At 40.0% G+C, this 23153-nt stretch overlaps 1 protein-coding gene across 1 annotated transcript in view; it reads left to right on the forward strand.

The window, feature by feature from the left end:
* The window catches only part of KALRN (kalirin RhoGEF kinase), a 635807-nt gene that overhangs the window by 323972 nt on the left and 288682 nt on the right, over positions 1 to 23153 (forward strand). The window contains exons 15-17 of the mRNA XM_037734035.1: positions 4662 to 4828; positions 12462 to 12581; positions 19434 to 19652. Coding sequence (XP_037589963.1) covers positions 4662 to 4828; positions 12462 to 12581; positions 19434 to 19652 — 506 coding nt within the window. The remainder of the gene's footprint in view (positions 1 to 4661; positions 4829 to 12461; positions 12582 to 19433; positions 19653 to 23153) is intronic.

Genomic DNA, 23153 nt, shown 5'->3' on the forward strand with positions numbered 1-23153 from the left:
CCCAAATGGAAGCTACTCTGGGGTTAATAGGAATGTGGATCTTAGAGGGCTAAGAGGAGGGGAAGAAGCAGCCTTGATGTAAAACAATGATCCTTAACCTGGCTGTAGATTGAGAATCACCTGGGGATTCTTAAAAATACCAGTGCCTGGGCCCCATCCCTTAGAGAGTCTTAGTTAATTGGTCTGGAGTGGGCCCAGATTTTTTTAAACTTTCCAAGTGATTTTAAGGTACAACCAGAGTTGAGAACACTGATCTAAAAACCTCATTAAAGGACTTTGTGATTTCTGAACTGTTAGGTAGAGGTAGTGACACAGAAAGAGGAATGCAGAGAGGAGGAGAAAAGAGAAAAGAAGATGTTCTGTATCCAAGGCAGATACCGATAGTTAAAGAACACAGTTTTTGGAAACATGTTACAAGTATGGGCGGCATAGCCAGAAATATCTAAATCTTACTCTAGACCACAGTCACCTCTCTCCTTGAGGAAATTAAAATGGTACCCCCATCTGGCAACAAAGGAAAGCAAACTAATGCTTATTGTTAGCTGTGACTTTTAGTCCTAAACAAACAGCAATGCAGAGCATTCTGCTGAGTGTAGCAGAAGGTATATTTGTTTTCCCATGTTTCTGGCCATCGTACCATCTTATCCAGTGATTCATAATCTTGGTTCCATGTTGGAATCACCCCTGGAGCTTTAAGACTTACTAATGGCTGGGTCCCAGCCACGGAGATTCTGATGTTATTGGTCTGGGGTGTGGTCAGGACATGGCGATTTTTAAAAAATTCTCCAGCTGATACTTGGGAGGCTAAGGCAGGAGAGTCGCTTGAACCTGGGAGGCAGAGGTTGCAGTGAGCCGAGATCGCACCACTGCACTCCAGCCTGGGTGACACAGCGAAACTCAGTCTCAAAGAAAAAAAAAATTATCCAGCTGAATCTAATGTGAGCCAGAGTTGAGAGAATTAGTCTAACAGCATATCGTTTCCAATGATATACATTAGGCGAGTACATAAACACCTGTCAGTAAGATTTTATATTTACATTTTGTACAAGCCATTCAGTAGTTCCATCAGCAATCAAAGTGTATTCATTATAATTTCTCTGAGGGAGAGGAAAAAGTGAGAAAATGAATATTTGAGCCTGCTGGATGTTAGGCACTGTATACATTAAATCTCACATAGTTCTCACAACATCCTGAAAAGTCCTCATTGTGATTTCCATTTTACAGACAAGGAAACTCAGGCTCAGAGAGGGGAAGGAGCCCAGAGTCTCACCATTCACAGCGTGCAGAGCAAACCTAAGCCTGTTCTTCCCCCAATCTCTTAGGTACTTTCCACCACAGCATATGACCTTAGTTCTCTGAAGAGGCTCATTTGTTCATTGACTAGGTTTTTATTGGGTGATATGAGTGAAGCATTGTGCTAAGGCTTAAAGAGGCAGAGATGGATAAGACTGACATGGCCCTGGCATCAGAAGTCCAGCATTCCTGGGACAACATGGACAAGTTAATAAGGAACTAACCTCAATGGAAGTGTTCTGATTGTGGTATGGGCACAGGAAATTGTGGGGGCACAACAGAAAGAAGTCTGAATAGAACTTTTTAAGAAGAGCCTGACAAGCGATTTCATCACAAATATGTCCACTACTTGATGGAAAGAGGAAACATGTCTTTTCGCATGCCTGAGAGCCTCTAAGAAAAAGAAATAGATATATCATTAGATTGAGAGTGGTAATGTCAACACAAGGAAACTCTGCCTGCTGCTGATTGACAGATACTTACCATTTGATGGGCTTTAATTGGGACTCGTGTCAGTGTGTTTGGGGCAGTGGGAGAGGGGATAATTTCTATTCTTCTAGGTGTGGCTGGAATAAATCTTCACATTCCTTGCATTTACTCGGTCCACAACATGATGTGTTCCTAAGGAGTGCAGAGATGCAATAAGCATTGTCTTCATCCATTTTATTTCCTATGTTCATCTCACATAAAACAACACCAAATGAGATGGATGAAAATGCAGGGACTGATTCTCAGGACATGCTGGGAGCCTGCCCTGGATGACGTCCTGAGTAGGTGGCTATCCTCTTTGATAAGTAACATAGTGTGGCAGAGGTGAGCCATGAGGCTCACTTAGAAAGACATTTTGCTCAAGCCCAGCATCCTGAACACCAGAGACACATGCAGAATGAATATGAGCTACAACAAATCCACACTGAGACTGGAAGTGAGGAAGAGCGTCTGCTTCTGTAGATGGATCTTAAATTGCATTTCCAGAAAGCAAAGATAAGGGCCAGGGGTCATCCTACTATGCCAAGCACTGCAGAGGTAGAAATTTTTGCATTCCTACTTTCTATTTCAGTCAAGGCGATGCTGTACCTCATCCCCTTGGTAATTGAAAATAGTAACTGGAAGGAGTTGGCTGCCAAAAGAACAAGCCGTTCTTTTCTGTCTCCCACAGATATTTCAGGAGCTGGGACTTGGAATTATGAAACAGACACAAAAAATAAACATGAAAAGATACTGAAATTATTACCATGTAACACCAGAAAAAAAAAAAGTGTTCCCACTCTCCCATATTGTCCTTATATAAAACACTATTTTTGCCTCCAGAGATGAATTTCCCTTAGCATGTGCAGACTTTCCTTATACTCCCCCGACTATATGCTGCAGGTGTGTTGGTGGTGGCAGTGATGGATTTCTGATGATGTGAGAGTGATGAAGAAATCTCCTAAAGGGGATTTATTTTTTAGGTAGCCATATATTGAGATTGGCAGGCTCCGCATGGAAGTACATTACCTTTTTGGTGACTTATCTGCTGGACTTTTGAGTCTGAACCCCATCATTGGTTGGGATCTTGTTCTTCAGCATCTCAGACAAAGTGTCAGCATCAGGACCAAAGCTGCATTGGGTCTAGATTGTTGGATGAGGAGCCAGGGAAAGGACTTGGACAGAACTAAGAAGTTGCAGAGACAGGTGGACTCAGGGATCAGAATAAGCAAGCAGTCCAGAGTTAGAACTTTCCCAGAGCTAAGGTTCTAAGCAAGGCTGCATAAGAAATATGTAGACAATCCAAATCAAGAAACAACATGGGTCACAACTTGCAACAAGTTGGAGAGAGTTAGAAACAGAGAGGGTATGAATGTAAGAAGGCAGAAAGTTGAAAGTTTAAGGTGAGAGTCAGGAGTCAGGAAAGCCACAGGTCTGAGGAACAATGATCTATATTTATTGTGTGCCACGTATACACAGTAGCATGTGTGTATGTGAGATACTTTACATGAATCATCTCATTTAATCCCACAAGTTTAGGGGGTAGGTAGCTTATGAGGTAGGTAGGTATGTAAATTCATATTTTACATATGAGAAAAATGAGGCTTCTGAGAGTCTAGGTAGCTTGCCCAAGGTCAGGATTCCAACTCAGGACTGTTCCAAAGCTAGTACACTTTCATGTAGTCTTTGAGAGCCAAGTAAGGAATCAAAGCTAGTATACTTTTCATGTAGTTTTTGAGAGCCAAGTAAGAAATCAAATTCAAGTTACTAGTGAAGAGAATGACTTTGACTACTAAAGTAGTCCTTTGCTCTCACTCAGAGTTTGTTTATTTCTGAGGCAGAAATTCATTTGATGAAGCCTACCTTAGGCCTGCTGGTGATAATGTATAAATAGGAGAACTGGCATGGTGAAGAGAGGAAGTGTGTGTGTGCACCTGTGCTCATGAATTGGGAAAAGTATATAGGAAAAGTAAGACAAGGAGGTAAACAAGGAGCGGGGCCACAGCTTCTGGCTGGCATGCATTGACTCAAGGCTCCCATTGTAGGTTAGTTGGTTGACAGTTTATTAATGTTGGGTGTTTATACATAAACATTAGGAACACCTGTCAGTGACTGACTGAGCTTACTAATTATAAATCAGTAGAAAAACAATGAGCAAACTCTCCTTGTGTGGGCACAACTTTAACATGAAGCTTTTTTTTTAATGAATAAGCTCTCATTATCCCTGTGGCATTGCTGGGTTGTATTTATTAGGTGTGTTTGTCTGAGCTTTATAAATAATATATGAGAGCTAGCATATATTTCTAACAATTCCTTTTTTAGAGGACCTAAGTAGTTGGCTAATAAAATCACCACTGTACCTGTACAACACTTGCAGGGAATTTAAAAGGAATTTTTAAAAAATCACTATTGTGCATCTACTCTCATTGGAATGAACTTACCATCTAATGATAAATTATATTTGACCAGCTAAAAAAAGTGTGTTGTTGGCAGAAGTACTGAGACAGTCTTTTGGTTTGGTTTTCTGTTTTCCGATATGATTTAGAGGCTTGTTTGTGAATATTCTGGGTGTTGGCAAATCCCCCAGTAGGAATTGCTGGGTGCTGTCATGTCTAGGGATGAACCTCTAGATAACTCTAATTTCTGTTGATAATAAGAAACTGATCATCTGTTGAAAAGGAATTCTCAAGCAAAGGATTAGTTAATACAAAAGAGATGTCATAATCTTAGCATCCCAAACAAGGGCCTATTGTGGTACCCAGTTTCACAGAGGAATGTTTAGAGTTTGGGAGGGTATGAATAAAGGCTGTTTCCAAATTCCAGTTTTCTTATGCATATCGAAGGAAATGTAGCCTTCATGGTACTAGCTGGTTTTTAATTGTTTACATTTTTTAAATCAGGAATTGAGTTGATCTGTGAGAAAGACATTGATCTGGCAGCCCAGGTACAAGAGTTACTGGAATTTCTCCATGAGAAGCAGCATGAATTGGAGCTCAATGCGGAGCAAACTCATAAGCGGCTAGAGCAGTGCCTCCAATTACGGCACCTCCAGGCTGAAGTCAAACAGGTAAGCCCAGGCCTTCTTCCTTCAGCATGGGTTTCTCAGCCAGCTGAGCCTGACCTTGGACCTACTCCTGGTATGAGGTAAGGCATATAGAGCGACTGGTCCCCCTTTAAGTAAACAACACTTCAAAAATAGGTAAATTAAGGACTGCTTGTATTAGTTTCCGAAAGCTTGGCTGCAGTAACAAATAGACCCAATGATGCAATGGCCCAAAGAACAAATGCATGATTTATCTGTTATATAACAATCCATTCCAGAGTCATCCTCAGTCACCGAATCTATTCTTTCTTTCTGTCCTCAATCCTGTCAAGCAGTCCATGGGAAATATACAAATCATTTATCAATAAACATATTTAGGATATAGAGTCAGGCTAATTAATTTGGGGCACCTGTGTGCCTGACACATAGTTAATATTCAATAACTAGTAGCAATTATCATCACTGTTTCCAAAGTGTTTATGAATATTGTAGGAAAGTTTTCTCACCATATTAAAGTTGATTTCAAAAAGAAAAAATAACTTATCTGCATAAAGCATTATGCTAGGCATTTTATCCAAAGACATACCTAGATCTCTAGGAACCTGTGGGAACATACACACAATGACCAAGCAGGCCAGGCGTGATGGCTCATGCCTGTAATCCCTACACTTTGGGAGGCCAAAGCAAGAGAATCACTTGAGGCCAGGAATTTGAGACCAACCTAGACAACATGATAAGACCCCACAAAAAATTTTCAGTATTAGCTGAATGTGGTGGTGCATGCTCCTGGTCCCAGCTAATTGGGAGACTAAGGTAGAAGGAACTCTTGAGTCCAGTAGTTTGAAGATGCAGTGGGCTATGATCATGTCACTGCACTCCAGCCTAGATGACAGTGAAAGATCCTGTTTCAAAAAAACACAAAAAGTACACATATTAAGAACAGACTAAGTGGTAATTGTTTTAATTACTATTTGGACAATGTGGGAGGGTGCATTAAAGAAGTAAAATTATAATAATAGTTCCATTTTGTTGAGTGCTGTGGGCCTGTTATACACATCTTCATTAGTCTTCACAACTGTCCTCTGAAGTAGACCTTATTCCCATTTTATAGATTAGGCCACTGAAGCTTAGGAGGTCAGCAGACCATGGTCACCCTGAGGAGAGGGCACACCACTACTCTCCATGGGTCCCGGAGGGCTTCCCAGCAGGGCAGGCACCACATCACTCCTGTGGTTGCCCCTTTCTGCCGCACCCTACCATCCTAAGCAGAGAAACATCTTTCCTTTAAATATTTTTTTTTTCTTGTCTATACCAGCTGCTAGAGCTTTTACCTTTTTTCTTTAGAAAACCATACCTCTCCATGCTGGAACTTTTAGAGTTAAGCCTATTGATTTAGCATGAGGGCCAAAAACATTTTATTTTGTTTAATTGTTGCTTGATTCCTTATAGTAAGAATATTCCTTGATTTAATTCCTATGTCTTAGTTATCATATTGTTGTTTATTATAATGAAAAAAAACTATTTTCTCCACTCCCCATCTCTTCCAATCAGTGCTGAGTCACAGCCCACCCTCGCCATGCTAAAGATCTGTATTCAGCACAGATTAAATTCATGAGACTTAAGCAAGGTGGGGTTATGGTGCTGCCCTCCAGGTTGTTTCTGCTTAATGACACTGGGATCACATCTGAGTCTCCAGAGAGAACTGTTATTCATAAGGACTTGGTGGAAATCCTAGCAGGCCCAGAACAGTAATGAGTATGCAAATTCTGCAACTTAGTAGTTAAGATTGGACTTTCTGTTCATGTGAGAAGTACTTTCTCATTTATGATCTCATTTTAAGAGAACATGCCCACGGGGAGAAGTGGTGTTATGCTTACTTTTCAAATGAGGAAACTAACGTACTATAGGATCAGTGCTCCCCAAGGATTCTTGACTAGTTAGCTGAAACTTTAGCCCAGGCCTCCTAAATCCAAGGTACTAAAGTTTGCCTCTTTTGGCCCCAACTCTTACCATGTGGTCCCAGGAGAAATAAAGGCCCTCCAACATTATGTGAAGTGAAATGAGCCAGGCACAGAAAGACAAATATCACATGCATGTGGGGGCCAAAAAAGTTGATCTCTTAGAAGTAGATAGTGGAGTATGGCTATCAGATGTACAGAAGGGTAGAAAGGAGGGGAGGATAAAGAGAGGTTGGTTAATGAACACAAAATTACAGTTAGGAGGAATATGTTCTAGTGTGGTATAGTACAGTGGGGTGACTATAGTTAACAACAATTTATTATTTATTTCAAAATAGCTAAAAAAAGGAATTTGAATGTTTCCAACACAAATAAATGAGGTGATAGTTATCCCAGTTACAATGGGCACTGCACATTGTATATCTGTAGCAAAATATCACGTTTCTCATAAATATGTACAATTATGTTTATCAATTCAAAATTTAAAAATAAAGAAAAAAATCCCTCTAACTGAATGGTCTGAGGTTTTCCTGACCTCAGCAGTACCATTTCTGAGAAGACAGGAGCAGGCATGGCCTAAGCTTAATGGAGAAGGTGGCACCTGTCTGAGGTCAGCAGGGCTCCTGCAGGTCATCGGAGTCCTCTGTTGCTCCTACTTGGTTGTTTCCATCAGTGGAAGGTGGTAGGAATGACCATCTGAACAAAACAGATAACAGAAAAATCATTCCTATTTGACTTTGAAATGAAATATATTAATTTGCTTTTGTTCTTGGTTTTTATTTTTTTCCAGCGTCAGTGGTAGAGTCAACTCCCTAATTCACTTTTCCTTGGCTTGTATTAAAATAGAAATATATTCATTCTCCAACTACACATTCTGTATAGGAGGAGACTGGGCTGATGATAAGTATTTTTTCAAATGGGGAAGTAGACTGTCTCTATATAAATAATCTGGGGTGGACTAATATCTGTATACTTTTCCATTTATGATTTCATGAGTGGGAAGACAAAAAAGGAATTCTTCTGTGGGGGCGGGAAAATTCCTTATCCCTGCCATGACAAAAATGACACACCGTGGGATTGTAGTTCAAAACTACAAAATTGCTCAAATCAGATTCTCAGGAAACCTACCAAACCCTTTGCAAAGGCAGTGGCTCTCGAGGTGCCAAGGGACTGCTGCTTGGTTAAGCCACCATGCCTCATTAGACAGGCTTGTTTTCCTTGTCAGTGTAGACCCTTTCCTTAGGGAGTCCTCTGATCCAGTTTCAGAGAAGACATTTGTGTTTGATGGAAATTGGTGGAGCAGGAAATATTGATTTGGAAGCTGTTGACTCTTGGAAAAAGGGAGTTAATTTAGATGTCAGTATTGATCAGTGAGGCTAAATTTAGCTAGTAGCTTGAGAGTCTCTTTTGAATGTAGTCTCAAAAAAGAAAGAAAGAAAAAGGACACCTTAATTGAAATACCATTAATGGGGGCAGAAAGGAAGAGGACAATAATGGATTATGATACAACTATGTCATTAGAGGTCATAGATTAAAGGTTTAGATTTGATCATGGCTCATCATAACCTTAAGTGTAGTTTTACCAAAATTATGTTAAACTGAAGCACTGAAAAGCCAGGAAAGCATAGATATTAAACTAAAAATTATGTTCATGGACTCAGAACAAATGAAACTGATTGAAGCAACTGATTTTCTTTCTGAGGGTTTATGTAGGACTTTATATCTAAGATAGGTAGGTCAAACACCCCTAGAGAAATGGTGGACCTTGAAGGAAAACCACTCCATAATTATAGATCGTGGTGCAGATCCCTAGACCACACAATGCCAGATTACTCGCCAAACCCCACAGAATCCTCTGATAGCTACCGGGAAAATAACTACTCTGGTGAAGATGACCTCACATCTATTAGATAATTCAGAAAGATTTGAAAGACCTATCTAATGAGGATAAAACTAAATGAACTTCCATATGTATTCCTGCAAAGCAGTGCATTTAGCAGAAAATAAGCTAAAATGGATTTATAAAATGTTGTGTCTCTAAGCTATGAGGAAATAATTTATATTTATTTGATTACTAAAGACATTGGCTTAATTTGCTTCTTTGCACCAAATGCTGGCCAAAATTTGCATATAATCATGATGGACATTTAAGACAAAGGAGAAAATATCAGCCTGTTCTCATTCTCCTGTGGAGAATAGTATGTTCAGTTCTGTTGACTGAATATTAAAGAGAGAAATTGTAGTAGATCCAAAAGAGTGGCAGCCAACAGGACAAGTACCATCCTTTTGTTTCAAAATGGAGATAATTAAGAGGACATATGGCCACATTCTATAAAACCATGAAGGATGAACATGTGCAGTCTCACGGACCACAGATTTTTAGAACTAAGCAACACTGGACATATGATGGGCTCCCTGCTACCATCTGAAGAGCTGATTATTTTTCCCGTGGCTAGAGTTTCAGAAACAACTATGCCTTGTGATAAATCATCTACAATAGCGGTCCTTAGAGTCAGTTGCCTTAAGTACAGCCTCATAGCTTTGCTGTAGGTATGACCTTGAGAACACAGCCATCTAGGCGGCTTCCCAGCCTACGTAGTTACAAGGCTCAGTCTGCTTAGCTTAAATGGCATCACCATTTGTGGACATCCACATCCACTTACTCAAATCCAGTCTCCTGACTTGGACTTAGCTGAACTTCCCTGGCCCGAAGAAGCAATAGATCTGCATATACAGTTCCCCCCTCAAGCTCAGACTGAGCTGAACTCTTTTGGGCCTAGCTCTTAAGTCTCTAAGCAGTGATATTCTTTCAGTCCTTCATTTCTACATAACTGATTTTCTTGGATACCCTATAGATGTAGGGGCACTCTTTGAATTTTGAAAGAAGTTAGAGCTGGAAATTAAAGATCATCTAGCCCGTTGGGTAAACTGTTGCCTAAAATGATTGCTCAATGTCAATATTCATTTTATGGTTTGAAAAATAACTTTACATTAATTATTTTCTTTTCTCTTTACCCTTATGCAAGGGTGCCTTATGCAAGGAAAGTGTTCACATTTTACAGATGAGAAAACTGAGCCTTAGGGAGCTTAAATGATGTTTGCAAGGTCACACAGCTCAAGATTAGTAGAAACAACATTTTCTCATTTTAATTATGATATTTATTAACTTGCACACATTTGTATGCACACAGAATAGCCAGTTTTATGAACCTGGAAGGTGAAAAACAGCAGTAATGGAAAATTATACCAACAAGGGTTATCAGTGATCAGAGTAAAAGAATAATGATGACAAAACAGCTAAGGAAGCTACATCACATCAGAATATGCCAATAAGCTCATACAGATCATGGAATAAATCTCTCTTCTCATTGAGAGAGGTATAAATAATCACATTATTATGCAGCTTTGCTCTAAACTAAAAATCACCACCAGTACCATCATAATCATCAGACTTTACATTTTACACATTGTTGCATCAACCCTACAATGCATAAAGGGAAGGTACAATCATCCTTATTTTACAGATGAGAGAACTGAGGTTCAGAGGGGTTAAGTGATTTTGCCAGGTAAGTAAAAAAAAGCCAGATAATCTGACTCCAAATTTTATGTTATTTCTCTACTATGCCAGTTCTACTTCCAGGACTGACTCATTCATACGGATCAGTCCCACCCTGGAACTAAGCCATGGATATAAACTACCATGCATTTTTAGCTTCCCAAAGTCAAATCTCCCACTTTAAAGTCCTGGGATGCCTTTTTAAACAGCATTTAGTAAATAAAAATGAACAAGGAAATGATGCAATGTACTTTAAAAAGTAGGTACTGAAACCCATGATATTTCTAAATGGAAAGCTGGTAAATAGGGATCCCACCACCAGAGCTATAACTCATGTTTCCTGTTGGCTGAAACTGGAGAGAAAAATATTCTAACAAAACTGAAGAGGCCCAAAGGGAGTCATATTGTCCCATAGGTATTGATATGTGATGCACTTGAAAAAATGGTTTCTCTGACACCCTCAAATGCATCTTCAGACCAAACAAAATGCAATGAATCATGGCAGAGGGACCTTGTGAGCTCCATTTCCCAAAGAAATGAGGCATTTGGGCATGCAGTCTATGAATGCGTGTGCCCAAAGTTACAGGCAACTTTTCAAAGACATTAGCACCTCTAGCCAGCCATCCACAGTCCACCAGTGTCAACAGGGATTTCATGTGAACACTCAGAGCAGTTATTTCTTGTAACTAATTGCTTTACGGATTGGCATTTCATCTACAATCTGCCAGTCTGGCCATGAATTGATGTCTCAATCCAAGTAGCCCAGCTTTAGTGGGATTTATGCCCTGATGTTATCTATGTACAATAAGACATGAGTCATTTTTTGCCCAGAGCTGAAATTTGAGAGGTGCCTATGAGTTATGGAGCACGAGAGTGGGCTTGGTATTTTCTAATTGTTTAATGTGAAGAAGCAGAGGAGAGGAAAATCTGAAAGCAAATCTGAAACACATCATGATGTCTTCCCCTTTGGCATGAGGTGACATATGGGTGGTATTTACTGATCTTGAAATTTCAGAATAGCTTTTATTTCTTCTTTAGGCAAACTCTCAGACTCCCTAATAAATAAAGTATTTGACAATGTTCTGGTGACCAGACACCAGGTAGGTTTTCAGAGCCTAACTCTTCCAGTTGCATTATTTGCTCTGACTTAATTAGCTGGATAATTGCCACATCCCCATTTCACCTAGAACTGTCTAGACAGTGTCAGCTGTTTCTTCTTCTATCCTAATAATCCCTTGTTGAGTTTTCTTTCTCCCAGTGCATGTTAACATCATATAGAAGTTGTATTCAGCCTACCCATGGCCTCTAAATAATTTAAGTCAGCTTACTCCCCTTTTTCTGATCCAGAATATGGGTTATTCCTGTTATTTTGCTTTTCTTTGTCTTTTCTTTTTTTGGGGGGTTATTTACCTACTGAAATTCAAACCTGCCTACTCTTGGTTATTTTGCAAGGTAGAGGAAATCAGACTCACTGCTCAGGTGTGACCTGAGTATTCGCCATTACTTCAAAAACATTACTATACAACACCCATCATATGCAAAGTATGTGCCAGGTACTGTGAGACTAAAATATGACTAATATATTGCCCCAGATTTCAGGAAATTTGTGTTCTCAGGGGAGATGAAACATAGGTTGAAATAACAGAACCAGGAAGTCTGTGGTGAATACCATAAAGATGGTACATACAAAATGATATGCTTGCACTAGACCAAGAAGAGATTGTAAAGATTTGTAACAACAAATGAGTTGTTGTTACTTGAACTGGACCTCATAAAAAAGAAAAGGATACCAACAGATGGAATTTATTTATTTATACCCTTCTGTGTTCCAGAAAGAAGTTTAGACATGCATACAGTACAACCAGGTTAAGTAATGTTTAAACTAAGTGGGTAAGGAAATTGGGACAGAGGGGTGATGTGGAGCTGGGAATGAAGCTGGCACAAAAAATAAGTACTTTATGGCACAGGTGCTCAGTAAGATTGGGGAGATTACCATTTTAATTGTGGAGACCCTCCCTGTCTCTCTCCAACAGAAGATAAAAGATAGTATGCTGTCTCTGACTGAAGTCCCCTTGAAAGGAGGCAACAGCTCTGGGGAAGCTGTGGAAGGCCATTCACCTGTGTGCTTGTCCCAACTCCCTAGGTCCTGGGATGGATCCGCAATGGTGAGTCAATGCTCAACGCCAGCCTGGTCAATGCCAGCTCTTTGTCGGAAGCAGAGCAGCTACAGCGGGAGCATGAGCAGTTCCAACTGGCCATCGAGGTAACACCCAAATCTGGCTGCACTGTCCTCCCTTCCCCTTTCTGCTCTGTACCTCAGGCAGGGTGAGTCTCAGGTATGGGTGTCCCTTCAGGCAGCAAAGGCTGTACCCCTTCTAGTGGGATGGTCCAGGGAGCCTCATCTTACCCAGGAATTGATAGGGAAGCAAATGCAGGGGTTCATCCCCCAGGGAGGCCTGGTATTAGAATACAAGTATTCACACTTCATATGAGAATCTTTGGTACATATCTGTACCTTCAACCTTTAAGGCCACTGGTACGTTGGGTTTTTTTTGTTTGTTTGTTTTTTTGTTTTTCCATACATTCTAGATTTGTACCATATGAGGAAATGTAAAACTAAAAGGTTAGAAGTCATTTCCAGTCAAGATCACTCAGGATTGAGGATAAACAAGTACAAAGGTTATTATAAATTAGGGTCCTATTTTTAAACCTTAGATTTACATGTAACCCTTAGATACTATTGTCAAAGTCTGCCTTTTAACAAGGATAATGACTGTTGGAGCAGATTGCACCAGATATAGTATACCCTGCTCAAAGTAGTTGTTCAATAATGCTGGTAGAACAATATTTAAAAATAAACTGCAACCAGAAGAAGTTTATCAACGGGGACTTTTTGGAAGGCTATTAAAAATAAAACTTCATAGGCCGGGCGCGGTGGCTCACGCCTGTAATCCCAGCGCTTTGGGAGGCCGAGATGGGTGGATCACAAGGTCAAGAGATCGAGACCATCCTGGTCAACATGGTGAAACCCCGTCTCTACTAAAAATACAGAAAATTAGCTGGGCATGGTGGCGCATGCCTGTAATCCCAGCTACTCGGGAGGCTGAGGCAGAAGAATTGCCTGAACCCAGGAGGCGGAGGTTGCGGTAAGCCGAGATCGCGCCATTGCACTCCAGCCTGGGTAAAAAGAGAGAAACTCCGTCTCAAAAAAAAAAATAAAAAAAAAAAAATAAAACTTCATTTATGATAATNAATAAAAAAAAAAAAATAAAACTTCATTTATGATAATCTAATATAAATTTTGTTTTAAGTACCCTTAACTATCCTTTTTTACTGGGACATTGTCCTTTCCAGAGAGACTTGAACTGATTGCTTTATAGTGGTGTAGGAAAAAGAGTAGGAAATGAACCATGGGAACTATATTAAAAATAAAATGAGTTCATTGCCAGTGGGAAAAGAGACAGAATGAGAACTTCCAAGACATTCAATACTAATGGTTCAGTATAGAATTTAACCCACTTTTGAGTGTGTAAGAAATGCAAAGGTCTTTTACTAAAAAAAAAAAAAAAAAAAGATTGTTAATGAGTCATTTCTACAATAATGATGGCAAAACAATAAAAGTTTAATTGCCTGTGTCTTTTTATGCAGTAATCCAACTGATTGCTAACCATTTTAAAACTAGTATTGATTGATTGCAGCCATTTAATTTCCTAGAAACTATCTTGGATATATAAACATAGTGTTAAGATGCATGATTTTTTCTTAGGAGCCATTACTAGTACTAGAAGAACTGTCTGGGATTTGAGATTCAAAAACCAACTTTATATTGTGCACACAGTATCAGCAAATCATTTTCTAAGGAGGAATTAACCAGAGGAAATAAGTTTTATTATCATCAGCTGTCTCTATTGTAGCTAACTGACACACCCAAATATCACAGTGTTAGGATGTATTCACTATAAAGAAAAAAATAAGATTGGGGTTATAATCAAGAATTGGGGCCAGGCATGGTGGTTCATGTGTGTAATCCCAGCACTTTGGGAGGCCAAGATTGGCAGATCACTTGAAGTCAGGAGTTCAAGACCAGCCTGGCCAACATGGTGAAACCCTGTCTCTACTAAAAATACAAAAACATTAGCCAGATGTGGTGGTGGGTGCTTGTAATCCCAGCTACTCGGAAAGCTGAGGCAGGAGAATTGCTTGAACCCAGTAGGTGGGGGTTGCAGTGAGCTGAGTGGTTGCAGTCCACTGCACTCCAGCCCGTGACAGAGTGAGACCCTGTCTCAGAAACAGAAAAAGAATCTGGCACACAGTAGTCAAGTTCCCATAGTCATAAGCAGCAACGAAGGAAATGAAGGCCGAGCAATCAGACTAAAGGTGTAGCACAGTTATGAGGCATGCTGGGTAGAATGAAGACAGCTCTTAGCCATACCTCCTCTTTATTTATCTTGAATGAAAAGGTTTGTCTTAATCCAATGGTGGACAAGTAAGACCAAGTGTCATAACACACTTGAGCATCTCAATGAGCTTGTGAGGAAGCATGGGTAAATGTATTCACAGTGCTTGAAATGACTACATCCCACATGACTGCATATGCAATATGTATTCATTTGTTAGATGCTGTTGCACCTTTACAGAATAGAGGCTCACTAAGCATAAACACCTCTTAATCAGTTCTTGGTTTCTATATGGATACCACTTGATCAAATATTCTTGGAATTGATGTTGAGATATAGGCCACTTGGTCTGGAGAGGGCATGGCAGAGCAGTTAGGATTTCCGGAAGATATTGGGAATGAAAGGTAGGCAGAGTCTGTGTTGGCTAGAACAATGAAGAGAACAGAACTAGAATTGCAACATATGCTTGTTCTCCAGGTGGCCTGCACTTCTCCTTAAGTGTGTCAGTTCAGACAAGGTTCTCCATCAGAAGGAAAATATGCCAGAGAAGATATAAGCTATTTCGAAGGGAGTGATAGCAGTTGGGTTTGGTTTAACTTATTTTGACAGTGTTACTGGAGGCCTTTACAGTGATTCTTGGTGGGAGCATAATTTGACTTCTTGAACCCTCAGAAAGAACCCTGGATTCCACAGGGAAAATTAAAAAGTTATAAAAGGGATGATCATATAATTTATTCTTTAAATGAGATTCTTTAAAAGTGAAGGAGAGAATTATTAACAACTAAGCCAGAAAAATAGGCATATACTAGAACTGTGATGAACCTTGTAATATCTTGAGTGAGCTCATCAGGTTGAAGGTTTTGGCCTTTCTAAGGAAGCTCAGGATTTTTACCTGAAGTAGCCTTGGTTTCAAGAAGTCTTCCCCAGAGCCATTCAGAATGGAAAGCAGTACAGAGCATTTGAAAGAAACTTAGCTTTGTCAGACAAACCCAGAAATACTATTTGTTAGTATCCAAGATGTAGCTGATGAATCTTCATGAACTGTGAACTTCAAAATCTATTGTTCTTTGAAATCCTCTTATGCATTTTAAGAATAAGCATTATGTCAGCAGAAGTAGTTAAAACTGGATAATAAATTCAGTTGATTCAGTTCCATTTTCTTCTGAGTACTCCTACTAAATATTAATGTCCATGATAATCCATGTCTTAAGAATGTAGCACTCAATAGGATTAGATAATGGGGAGTAGAAATAAGTGCAAAATAATGAGTTAAGCTTAGCAAAGCAAAGATTATGTTGTATGGATAAGAGTTTATCATTTAGGAAATTAAAGGGGGAAGATGGTCCCAGGACTGTTACATGATAATGAGTTTCAAAGTAAGAAAGAACATTTATATATATCTTATATATATATTTCCATATATTGTAGGAAAATTAAGGTTTATTTCTCCTTTGTCAGAGAAAAATACATAACTGTTTTATGGTAACAATTATATGCTCATTTTAGATATTGAGAAGAGGCCAGATAATTATAATTGTTAATGTTCATTTGGTGAACCCTTCCTTTAAATGAGATACTATAGGTACTGTTCTAATTGCTAGAGATAAAATGATGTGATATAATGGAAAGAGCACAGGTTTGGAGATGGGTCAAATATGAGTCTTATTTCTGGTTTCATTACTTCTTTGGGTTGTACGTGTTTGAGCAAGTCACTTAGCCAGCTGATCCTCAGTTTCTTAGTCTGTGAAATGGGAATGATAATATCCACCTTGTAGTCATGTTGAGAGAACTAGAAAATATCTGCATAGAGGCACAGTGCTTATGATTTTTCAAACCATCCTTGCCTTGAGTGTCACAGTCTAAGTAAGGAGAATCAGCCAAGTGTTAGATGAGTGACATAGAAGTTCAGAAGAGGGTGGTTTACTGTGAGTCTCAGGCTGTCTGGAAAGACCTCATCCAAGGAGGGTAGACTTGAGCTGAGCCTCAAAGGAAAGCTGGAACATATATGGGGAGAGACTTGGGACATTTATTAAAGGCAGGAAGAATGAAGGTAGCAAAAGCAAGGAAGTACATGGTGTGTTTTCAAAGGGTTTTTGTAAGGAACTAATTGGTGGTCATGTTATAGACGTAGTGTGGGACCGTGTTGTAATGAGGGCCTTTTAATGACAGCCTCCAAAGTTTGGACTAGCAATGGGAAGACCACTGAAGACTTGAATTGAGAGAAGTTAGTGACATTTATGGCATAAAATGAGAGTTTTAGAACTGGAAAAGATGTTAGAAGTTACATAATGCTAGCACTTTCCATTACAGAGAATTAAAGGGATCTGTTAAAAATGTCAAGAATGAATTTTTGGATTAGAAATGGAAGGCAAGAAGACTCATTAGGTCATCACCACAACAGTCTGTGTATAAAGTGGTGAGGGCTGGGCTGGGATTGGGGAGAGGGGAATGGCAAGCAAGAATGATGTCAAGATTGTAATCCTAGGAGGAGAGAGGAGAGTGCCAACAGAAGTGGCAGATTACCATGGGAAAACTGTTTTAAAGAGAGGAGGAGTTTAGTTTCAGCTGTGGAACTTGAGAAGCTGTCTGGGGGAGGTAGAGGCTCTAATAGAGCAGTGAAGCCCTTCCCATTCACTGGCAAAGGCCCCTCCTCTCTCCAGGAAGGTCACTTTTACAGAATGCATCTTTCTGCCAGTCTGACATGGGACAGACAGCTAAATCAACTGAATCAGTGCTGCTCACTAGGGCGAGATCTGTGCAGGCAACTCACTCTTCCATCTGAGAGCAACTAAAGAAGAGAGTCAGATGTCAGACAAGAGACATAGACTGGGGAATCATCTGCAAAGAGAAGATAATAGAAACCAAGGGAGTAGATGAAAGCTCTGCAGCAGTGGGTGGGAGGGGTGGGAGAGCTGACCTTGATACCTCTACATTTAGGAGACAGGAAAAGAAAATCATGCCAATAAGTAAGACAAAGAAAGAAAACCAGGGATTGTAGTGGATCATTTCTACCCACTAGCTTACTGTCTCTAGCTGCATTCAGCAATTAGGAACCCAAATGCTGATGTGGTCATCAGGATTGAGGGCTGACTTAGTGGAAAGGCAGGCAAGGAAGGAGTCTAGGTCGTAAGAGGAGGTCATGCTAACATTGCTAACTCTGAATACAGATTCAGGAGAGAGTGAAGAGAAGCCAGAGGTGGGGGATAGACTGGAGAAGATAAATGAGAATGTGTAGACTGCAATCTGGAATGAGGGTGAGGGGCCATCATGGTGGGAATCAGGGAGAGGCATAGGTGAAAATGAGTGAGGCTGTGCTTGGACACAGGGAGTGCAGAGTGGATTAGCTCTTGGGAACTGTCCAGAATTGCTGCCCAAGAAGAAGGGTAGAAAATAATTCTGGAGTAAGTTACTGAGTTCTAGCTGTTCTTTTTCACTGTCAGCTGAACTATCATTTTCTCAAAGTGCAAAGGCCAAATTAGTACTATACCATTAGTCTGGAACAGTCCCAACAGTTGAGGTTGGAATGATAGTAGTTCTTTCAAGTCATTAGAACTTTAACATTCTCATAGAATCATCCACGTCAGTATTTTGTCTTAGTAAATCTTAATTCCATTTGGTTCTCTCCCTGACACCCTAGTTCTCCCCACCTCCTACAGTTAATATAAACTCAGAGAACACATAGCATATTTAGCCTAAATCAGAAAGCATTAAAAAGAACTTCTGGCAAGCTGTTGTGGCTTTTGCCTGTAATCCAAGCACTTTGGGAGGCTGAGGCCAGAGGATCATTTGAGGCCAGGAGTTCGAGACCTACCTGGGCAACACAGCAGGACCCCATTTCTACAAAAAGTAACAAATTAGTCAGGTGTAGAGACACACACCTGTAGTCCCGGCTACCCAGCTATTTGGAGGCTGAGGCAAGAGGATCTCTTGAGCCCAGTTCAAGGCTGCATCTAGCCACGATTGCACCATTTCACTGCACTCCAGCCTGGGTGACAGATCAAGACCCTGTCTCAAAAAAAAAAAAACAAAAGATAAGAAAAAAAAATAGACCTTCTACATATATATATATATGGAATTATATATATATAACTCCTTAAGGGTTATGTAAATAACACTGAGGTGAATTTTCTCCTGCACTTTTGTGCCCTCCTGGTAAATAATTAAGGGATAATGTAAGGAGGTTACTCTCTAGTTTTATTAACCTGCCAAATTTATTCCTTCAGCTGGAATCCTTTTCAACTGATTATTAATGTTTTAAATGATTGCATTGTCAGCTGAGATTTGTGTTACGTGGTTTCTTTTCATGTGCTGCCTATACTTAATCTATAAAATGGGACTGTGGTAGTAACCTCCTGTGAAAACTCAATGTACAATTTTATTGTATTTGTAAAGGAAATTTAATTTATGAACCAATTAGGGAGCAGATTGATACATAACTTCTGTTTCTCTACTATAGAAACTGAAATGTCCTTAAAATCTAGAGTGCTGCAAGGAAAAAGAAATGGGGACAGGAGTTAGGGTCGTGAGAAATTAGCTAATAAAAATGTATGATTTTTTAATATGTTTAAAAATAATGTATTAATGGTCATGACAACATGGATCAATCATTTAAAGCTCTTTAACTTCTCTGCATCTTTCCACTCACGCCTCACTCCACCCCCTCCCATACCACGCCTGGGTTGTTCCCACGGACCTTTCTCTCCTCCCCTTGTGCCCAGTCCCTCTTTCATGCCACTTCCTTGCAGAAGACGCACCAGAGCGCCCTGCAGGTACAGCAGAAAGCCGAGGTGCTGCTCCAGGCTGGCCACTACGATGCCGATGCCATCCGGGAATGTGCTGAGAAGGTGGCCCTCCACTGGCAGCAGCTCATGCTGAAGATGGAAGACCGGCTAAAACTGGTCAATGCCTCTGTGGCCTTTTACAAAACTTCTGAACAGGTGAGGGAAAGGGCTGTGGGGCTTGTGGGGCTGAGGTTGACAGAGGGCTGTTTTCTGCCTTGCAGTGTAAATGTGCAGTCCTTAGGTCAGCAAGAAGCCAGCCCTCTCAGTACTAACATATGAAGAATGGTTTCTGGAAACACCACAGTTGGCTTCTTTATCATCCTTTCCATTTGAGCACTGGACCTTGTGATTTATTTTTCATAAATTTCTCAAACTCATCAGATCTATAGGGAGATGTTGAAATAGAAATTGGGTATATACTGAATTCTCGATTTTGACAGTATATTAGTCAGCTGTTACCACCCTAGTGCTGTGTAACAAAACACCCAGAACTCAGTGATATAAAACAGTAAGCATTTATTTTTTTTTGCTTAAGTATCTAGGGTTCAGTTGATCTTGGCTGAGCTTGGTAGAACTAGGCTTTGAGCTACAGATTGGGTCTAGATCTGTTACCATGTCTCTTATCCTTCTTGACCTGAAGCCATCTCAGGCACATTTATAGTTAAAGGCAGGAATGAAAGAATCCAAAATCTACCATACAAGTGCATTTCAAGTCTTTGCTTTTGTCATATTCTTTATCCTCTCATTGGCCAAAACAAGTCACATGGCCAAGCCAACATCAGTGAGGCAGCAATACCTCCTATGAAGGTTAGGAGAGGAGAATGAATAGTTGCTGAACAATGATTAAATCTATCACAGTTAGACATTATGCGCTGCTTGAAAAACACATGGTTCTTTCATTCCTGAGGCCCCCAGTCTATTGAAGGAAACACAGCTCTCTTTCATTGGGGAACTAGGAACATACCTGGTAAGATGGTGCTGCTGTGGGAGAAAAGGCAGGAATTAATAAATAATTTCCTTTGGTCTGTACAGCAATATGCACAGGGCTACGAGGATTTTTTAAATGACTTGGATGCTGTTAGGGAATTCTTTTTATGAAACAGAGGTTTTAAACAGGAGTAATTTTATTCAGTGTACAGTAGTTTCCTCCTCTGAATTCTCTGAATAAATCAGAATCATTCTCCTTGGGTGACTTACAGGGACCATTGGAAAGTCTGCCTTGGAGTAAATATGACATGTGTCTCAGAGGTCCCTGTAGCCAGCGTTAGAGTTTCCATCTCTTCTCCCAGTCCTTTCTGTTGTTTCAGAGGGATGACTCCTTTGATGGCCACAGAAGAGGGGAACTGCAGACTAAGATGATAAAGAGCTTCCCGAGTTGATCTATAGATTGAACCTAGTCTCAATCAAATCCCAGCAAGTTTTTTTTTTTTTTGTAGAAATTGATACATTGATTCCAAGATTTATATGGAAATAAAATGCAAATGCAAATAATACAAATGCAAGGAAATTAGAACAGCCAAAACAAATTTGAAAAGGAAGAACAAAGTTGGACAAGTCACACTGACTGATTTAAGGACTTATTCTAAAGCATCGGGGATCAAGACAATGGTATTTGGTGTAAGAATAAACACAATGAGACAGAATAGTGGTTATAGAAATAGATCCACATATATACAGTCAGTTGATTTTTGACAAAACAATGAAGGAAAATATTTTCAACAAAGGATGCTGGGCAACTGAATATCCATATGGAAACAAATGAGGCTTAATTTCTGTCTATTATTATACACACATTTTAATTTGAGATGGATCAAGATGGTAAAGGGCACTGGAGTGAGTTAGGAAATTTTACCCTGAAGTGACCCTGCTGATGGTTACTTTACCCCTCTGGATTTATTTTTCCTCACGCGTTAAATTAAAGTATTTATACCTAATAATCTTTTCATTTCTTCTGACTCCCAAATTGTTTGGTCCTAAGTTCAATCCTATCATGAGAGAGATCTCAGGTACTCTTTTTATTAAAATTTTGCATGTATATAAGCTGTTTTATCACAAAACATGAGCCTGCCTGCACATTTCAGGCCTTGCAGAAAGAAAGGTGTGATGCTGGAGATGGGACTAGAGAAGTCACCTCAAGTTCAGTGACAGATCTTCTCATGGCATGAGAAGCATGTCTGGCTATGAGGGTGTTCTTCCTGGGACAGCTGTCAGCACATCTTTTAGCTCAGTTCATAACTCAGTGAATGCCCATCCCAAGGCATCTTTCATCTGGCCAGGCATGGTGGCTCACTCCTATCGATAATCCCAGTACTTTGAGAGGCCAAGGTGGGTGGATCACTTGAGGTCAGAAGTTCGAGACCAACTTGACCAACATAGTGAAACCCCATCTATACTGAGAATACAAAAATTAGCTGGATGTGGTATTGGGTGCCTGTAATCCCAGCTACTCAGTAGGCTGAGGCAGGAGAATCACTTGAACCTGGGAGGCAGAGGTTTCCTTGAGCTGAGATCATGCCACTGTACTCTATCTAGCCTGGGCGACAAAGCTAGACTCCATCTCAAAAAAAGAAAAAACAAGATATCAAAGACATCTTTCATCAAAAGAATTTCTCAGAGAAGGCCAAGGATAGTCATAGCTGTTCTTCCCTGCTGCCATATCCAAACAAGTAATCAAGGTCTATTGAAGGAAATCCAATATCCATGTCAATGGGGTATTGGTTCCAGGATCCCTCACAGATACCAGACTCTTCAGATGTTCAAGTTCCTGATATAAAATGGCATAATGCTTACGTATAACCTATATATATGCTCCCATGTACTTTAAATCATCTGTAGATTACCTATAATACTTAAGTATTATAAGATACTTATATTAATTATACTTATAATGCTTAAGTATTATAAGTAGTGCTATATAAATGGTTGTTATACTGTATTGTTTTTATTTGTATTATTGGTTTTATTTATTTTTTTTTTTTTTGAGACAGAGTCTCACTCTGTTGCCCAGGCTGGAATGCAATGGTGCGATCCTGGCTCTGCACCCGCTGCAGGAAATGTGTATTTTGTAATAGAGGTCCTGGAGATGTTATGTCTTATAGTTGGATTTTTTGAGACATTTTTCCCCAGGGAAGGAAAGAGATGACATTCATTTATGACCCATAAACCATACAAGATAGGCAACTTCCTCTTTTGTCTCTGCTTGAGGCTACTTACTATGGGACAAGTACAGATGGTTGGACAAGTCAAGTATCTTTTCCAAACCTCATTTCTTGTTCTACCTAATTTATAGTTATTGTGAATTTATAACAATATAATACATAAAAATACTGAAACTCCAAAGATACTAGACTGTCTTACTTTCTTACTCTACCTACTATTCCTAGTTAATGTCAGCAACCTTAATAAAAAGATGATTCTGGGCCGGGCGCAGTGGCTCACGCCTGTAATCCCAGCACTTTGGGAGGCCGAGGTGGGCGGATCACAAGGTCAAGAGATTGAGACCATCTGGCCAACATGGTGAAACCCCATGTCTACTAATAATGCAAAAATTAGCTGGGTATGGTGGTGCGCACCTGTAGTCTCAGCTATTCAGGAGGCTGAGACAGGAGAATTGCTTAAACCCGGGAGGCGGAGGTTGCAGTGAGCTGAGATTGTGCC

This window comes from Cebus imitator, unplaced genomic scaffold (assembly GCF_001604975.1).
Source record: "Cebus imitator isolate Cc_AM_T3 unplaced genomic scaffold, Cebus_imitator-1.0 Scaffold568, whole genome shotgun sequence".
NCBI lineage: Eukaryota > Metazoa > Chordata > Mammalia > Primates > Cebidae > Cebus > Cebus imitator.